Source organism: Echinops telfairi, unplaced genomic scaffold, assembly GCF_000313985.2.
Source record: "Echinops telfairi isolate 266 unplaced genomic scaffold, ASM31398v2 ScPeMD7_655;HRSCAF=1070, whole genome shotgun sequence".
NCBI classification, from domain to species: Eukaryota; Metazoa; Chordata; class Mammalia; order Afrosoricida; family Tenrecidae; genus Echinops; species Echinops telfairi.
This window is the reverse complement of record NW_022104553.1, coordinates 21,662,354-21,668,086: the sequence shown is the minus strand read 5'-3', so window position 1 is coordinate 21,668,086 and position 5,733 is coordinate 21,662,354. Positions and strand designations below refer to the sequence as shown.

The 5,733-nt window shown below is 61.9% G+C and overlaps 1 protein-coding gene across 1 annotated transcript in view; it reads left to right on the top strand.

The window, feature by feature from the left end:
* The first annotated feature begins 8 nt into the window (after positions 1–8).
* The window catches only part of SCAF1 (SR-related CTD associated factor 1), an 11,790-nt gene continuing 6,065 nt past the window's right edge, over positions 9–5,733 (top strand). Inside the window, exons 1-7 of the mRNA XM_045292630.1 lie at positions 9–1,180; positions 2,561–2,674; positions 2,810–2,867; positions 3,218–3,312; positions 3,812–3,912; positions 3,999–4,114; positions 5,604–5,727. Of these exons, the coding sequence (XP_045148565.1) occupies positions 1,127–1,180; positions 2,561–2,674; positions 2,810–2,867; positions 3,218–3,312; positions 3,812–3,912; positions 3,999–4,114; positions 5,604–5,727 (662 nt within the window). The 5' untranslated portion in view covers positions 9–1,126. The remainder of the gene's footprint in view (positions 1,181–2,560; positions 2,675–2,809; positions 2,868–3,217; positions 3,313–3,811; positions 3,913–3,998; positions 4,115–5,603; positions 5,728–5,733) is intronic.

Genomic DNA, 5,733 nt, shown 5'->3' with positions numbered 1-5,733 from the left:
AGCGCCCACTAGGCCTAGACCCCGCCTGGGGCCTGCCCTGGTCATCTCGCCGGCCCGGGTCGTGTCGTGGGCACTGTGGCTTGCTTGTTTGGGTTGACCGGAGGTTGGGGGCTGTTGGGAGGCTTCTGGGGCCATCTTGAGATGGGTTCCTGGGGGCGAGGGCGTTCTGCAGAGTCTGTTAGGTCTGGGCAGTGCCTACAGGGATTTGCTCGTCTACGAGGGCCCTGGGGCCATTTAGTGGGCCTGCAAGTCGTCCTCACGGGCTGGGGGGAGTCTCTTAGGGCCCCTCCCCGCCCCCAGAAGACTTGGAGGTGCCCACGGTGGGGGAGACAGATTCCGAAACGTTCCCAGGGTCGTGGATGGCCACCCCAGATCTGGGGAGGCATCTAATCAGGATGACAGGAGACAGGCTATTAGAAAGGCCTGCTGCCATCCACAGTGGCTTTGGGTGTGACTTCCAGGGGTGCGGTAATAGAATGGTACCTGGGGGTACATATGCCAGGCCTGTAAGCCTGGGGAAAATCCGAATGACTTTTGGGGCCAAGAGAATAAGCCCCACCTTCGCCCCCATAAGAAGAAGGTGTTGGAAACTGTGTCCCCACCTCAGAAAGGAACTAAGGATGAGGAAAAGTTACGGTATCCTGCATTGCCCTAGGTGAGGGTCTTGATACCCTGGGAAAAAGTCTAGAGGACCTACAAGCCCAGTGCTTTTGACCTTGATCAACCCTAAGAAATACAGTTTCCATGGAGACCCAGCACATGCCTTCAGAGACACTTTTAAGGAGGTCGAAGTCCCACCAAGTCCCCTTTCCACGTACTCCTTTTGATGTTAGGCCCTTGAGCTGCTCACCTCAGGTGTGCAGTTAAAACCCACCAGCAGGTCCGAGAGAGAAAGATGAGGCTGTCTGTCCCCTGTCGAGATTTACTACCTTGGAGACCTTGGGGAGCAATTCTGCACTGTCACAAGGAGTCAGAGTCCACTTGATGGCTGTGGGCGTTTTAAAATTTTTAATTTTTGTTAACCCCTTCGTGGGATGATGCACCCTGAAGAGTTTCCCTCTGGCTGCTCCTTTCTTATACCTGGTCGTCTGCTGCGGAATTGCCTTCATTCCCTGGTGTTCGGGAAATGCTGGAGGTTGAGCAATGTCTCCAGGGCCCGCTGATCTGTCAAGGGCCTCGGGTGGGTCTAAAGTGTTTGCCCGGACCCCAACACCAGCTTTATTCACAGCCTGGGAACCGGGAACTGGTCAGGATGGCAGTCTCGGGTCCTGGTAGTTTAGGCTTGTCTGGAAAGTGCTCAAGATCAGCCCTGGGCCAGGAGCTGTCCGCTGGGACTGGGGATGGGTGGGAATAGTGGCCAGGTGCTGCTCCATCTCAGGTGGGCCGGGGAAGGGGCCCCGCAGGCTTAGTGTGCCAGGAGTTTGAAAGTGGGGGCTTTGGGGCTCACTTAGAAATTGGGGTGTGTGTGGAGCCCTTTATGCAGGTGTGGAGCTGGGAGGGAGGAGACAGGTGTAGGAGGAGCTGGGACCCTGGGAACCGGTGGCTCTGTCTAGAGCACCCCAGATGTGATGACAAGCATGCGGCCAGGGTCAGGCTTGCCTCCCTTCTCCAGGCCCTTCTGGGCAGCAGCAGCAGCTCCGGCCACTTGGCCCGCCTTCTGGAGAAGCAAACTGAGCTGGGGCGTCCAGGAGCATACAGTGGGTCTGCAGACGTGGAATCTTTGCAGGCCCAGGTGGTGTTCGCAGGGTGGCCCCATTTGCACATGGTGGAAGGGCGCTGACCGCTGAAGTCAGCGTGTGTGTGTCCGTGTGTCCCAGACCCCACTACTCAGGACACCCCCCTTCTTCTTCCAGCCGAAGGGTGACTTTCCCACTGGCTGACCTGGGCCACAAATCTGTAGGGTTTCTGTGAATGTCGTCCAGATGTTCCCCGGAGGCTCCTGCTGAACAGGTCCTGGGGACAGCGGGCTTCCCCTGGAAGGCAGTGTGTTGCTTTGAAAAGCAGCAGCCTGGTGTGTGGGAGCCCTCCCTGAGTGCCCCTCCACGCACCCAGGAGCACTGCTCCTGTCCCTCACCAGCGAGGCCAGTTGATGCTGGCAGGGAACCACGTGGGGTCTGAGGCGATGCGCCTGGAACACCCCCCCCCCTCCCCGCCCCTCCTTCCAACATTCCGGTGGGTTTGGGGAAGGTGGGTTCGCAGCAGGGGAGGAGCGGAGTAAGGGATCTGGCATCACAGCTCAGTGGATAAACGCCTGGGTGCTGGTGAAGCGGCCCTCACCAGGGTTGGAAGTCAGGGTCTTGGAGTGGGGGCAGCCTTGGGGCCCCAGCATGCTGAGAGAGGAGCCTTCTCAGGCCTCCTCAATGGAAGAGGCAGCTGGAAGCCAGGCGGGGGAGGGACCCCTGTGATTGGAGGCTGGCTTGCGTCCTGGAGGGGAGCTGGAGGGGGGGGGGTACGGATGGAGAACCCAGGACACCAGTCGGAGCAGCGTGGGAGGCCCCCTGCTTCCACACCTCCCACTGCCTCCTGCCTCCCCTGCAAACTGTCCCCCTCCGCCCACCAGGTGACCATGGAGGAGGAGGATGAGTCTCGAAGGAAGGCAGAGGAGTCGGGCGAGGAGCGCAGTGATGGCCCTCCCGATAGAGACCCCACGCTCTCGCCGTCTGCCTTCATCATGGTGAGGCTGCTGGCGGGGTGGGAAGAGCCGGGCGGGGGCCCACGTCCCAGGGGGCCCTGGAAGCCCTCTAGTCTGGTCAGAGAGGTCTCTGGAAGGCTGAGAACTTCCTCTGGTGCCTTTTCCCTCCCCCCGCAGCGGGCCATCCAGCAGGCGGTGGGGAGTTCCCTGCAGGGGGAGCTGCCCAATGAGAAAGGTAGGCTGCCTTCCGGGCCTCCCCTGAGCCCACCCCCCCAGCCCCCAGCCTCCCCTCCCCCTTGGATGGAGGGGAGCCCTGACTACCACGGAGGGGCCTCCAGTGACCCACCAGCTAGACAGCATCCTGGTGGGCAGTGGGGAGGGTCGGGGAGGGTCGTGCAGGAGCGTGTGGACTCTTCCTGAGGACAGGCGGATGGGGTACAGCAAGCCAACCAACCAGCCTTGTGATCACTTGTGGGCAGCCTTGAGGACTTCCTCCAGGGGAGTGAGTCAGGAGGGGGCCCCACCCTTCTCCCCCTCCATCCCCAGGGGCTGTAAACCCCACCCAACACCCCCCCCCCTCTCCAGATGGCTCCCGGTGTTATGGCCTTCGATGGAGGCGCTGCCGGAGCCCGAGGTCAGAGCCCCGGGTCCAGGAGTCCGGGGGGACAGACACAGCGACTGTGAGTAAGGGGAACCCTTCCTCTCTCCAGGAGCCTGGGTCTGAGGGAAGAGGGTTCTGAGAGACTTGAACTCCCAGTTCTGAGGTGCTAGTAGGGTAAGGTGTCCAGATTTTAACATTGGTAAAGCGGGACACCATTGATAAAACTCATATCCTGGGAAAAAAAAACAACAAACTCATATCTTGGCAAAATAGCCATATGGCAGCCGAAAACCATATATCCTAGCTTTTCGTGCATTCTTTCCAAAAATCAGGACTTTTTTAAAACGCTGCAGGACGCGGGAAAAATTGTTAAAAATCGGGACGTCTGGACACCTTATATAGTAGAGTCATGTGAAAGGTTCCAGGGGCTGGGCCTCACCCCCTCCCAAGGTAGCCAGGCCAAGAGGAGTGGCTGGAGCCTCAGGTGACCTGTGTCTGAGCAGGTGTGGCTGGGGAGCTGGTACTTCTGGGTGTCTGGGGGGGCAATCACCCCCTGGAACCCACCCGGCCTCTTCCAGGTATTGGACGTGGCTGCTGACAGCTTCCTGGCTGGGCTGGTGAACGTCCTGGAGCCCCCAGACACCTGGGTGTCCAGCCGGCTGGACCTGCGGCCTGGCGAGTGAGTAGTGGGCGGCCAAGCAGGAGAGGCGGCCACGCTGCTCGAGGAGCCCCAGGGCCAAGCCTCACTGCCCTCTCTGCCCACAGAAGCGAGGACCTGCTAGAGCTGGTGGCTGAGGTCCGCATCGGGGACAGGGATCCCGGCCCCCTGCCTGTGCCCAGCCTGCTGCCCCGTCTCCGGGCCTGGAGGACTGGCAAAGCAGGTATGTGGGGGCGGGGTGGTGGCGTCTGGTCAGCTTATCATTGTTGGAGTGGCAACGGTGTGGCCTGGATCGTGAGGTCCTGCTCCCTGCCAGCCGGCAGGGCTGTGGGGGCACACAGATGCAGATGGTCATGTGGGGTGGGGGGGCGGAGGCACGCACGTGTGCACACACACCCTGCCCCAGCTGCCCTGGGTGAGGGGCCCGGGCCTCCACTAAGTGCATGGCTGACCTGCCTGTCCCGGGGTGCTGACACCCCTTCTTCCACTGGGGCACCTGCTCCAGGTTACAAAGTGCAGGTTTGCAGTGGCCCCATGGTCCTGCTGGGTCTGCGGCCCCCTGGGCGGACAGGCCTATTCAACCCTAGACTGTGTGGCCGTGGCCCACCCTTCAGCATCCCCCTTAGCAGGTAGGTTTTGTCACCTCCCAGGGCATGGCCTTCCCCCTGCTCCCAGAGCCAGGGGAAAGACTGTTATCTCCTCTGTCTGTGTGTGACCTCGTAGACGGGCCCCCTGGGGTGTAGGGTGGGGAGAGGAAGGTCCTGGTGGTACTGCTGCTGCCACCCCATCCCCAGGACACACGGGCCCCAGGGATTTAGGCGGGACCTCTGATGGCCAAGGAAGGCCTGGCCATCTGCGTCCATCAGGCTGCCCGGGCTGCTCTGCCGCTCAGGGTCCACTCAACGGCACATGGCCTTGGCCTGGCAGGCCCCCCACCTTCACCCAGTGCCCTGAGTTGGTTCCCAGCTATAGCACCCCTCACACCAGGGTGATGGGGAGGCAACCCCGCCTGCATTCACGGGGCCAGGAGCCTAGGAGGGTTACTTTGGGGCCTCCCCAGCCCATGGGGCCTTGTGGTACTTATTGGGAGTGTGACCATGGGGCTGGGCCATGGGGACTTGAATACTGACCCCGGCCCAGCCAGGCCTCCTGTAGTGGTGCAGCCTCGCAGGGTCTCTGTGATGAGCCAGATGTCTGGTCTGTGCACTGAAGGGACTTGGGCGGTCTGCCGCCCCCATCCCCCCCAGCTTGGTCACCTACTGCCTCTGCTCTGCAGGCGGGCATGGCAGCAGCCCGGCTCCCTTCTTGCCGTGGTCTCCTCTGCCCCCTGAGGGCGGCTGCGAGACCTCGGGTGAGAGGGTGTTGCTGGGTGAGGCTGCCCCGTCCTTCCCAGCCTGGGGGGCTGTTGCAGGAGGTTCTGAGTGCTAGGTGCATGGGTGAAGGTGCCGGGTGCCAGGTGTACACAAAATAGTTGGTGTCCCTGTGTGAAGGGCCTGTTTGCCAGCTGGGAGCAGGTGGTGGATGAGTGAGCAGGTGCTGGGTGGTCCAGTGCGAAGGTCCTGGGGACCGTGTGGCCTGTGTGTGGGTGCTGGGGGCCGCGGTGGGTGAGCAGGTGCTGGGGACAGGCTGGTGCCAGTGCTGGTGCTCTTGTTTGGCATGAGAGGAGGGCAGCTCTGGCCCCTGACCTCCCGCTGTCCCCACTCCATTTGCAGCTTCTCCGCAGTCCCATGCGTCTCGACCTACCTGTGCCCGCCACCTCCTTACCTTGGGCACTGGGGACGGGGGTCCTGCCCCACCCCCTGCCCCCTCCTCTGCCTCCTCTTCACCCTCCCCGTCGCCCTC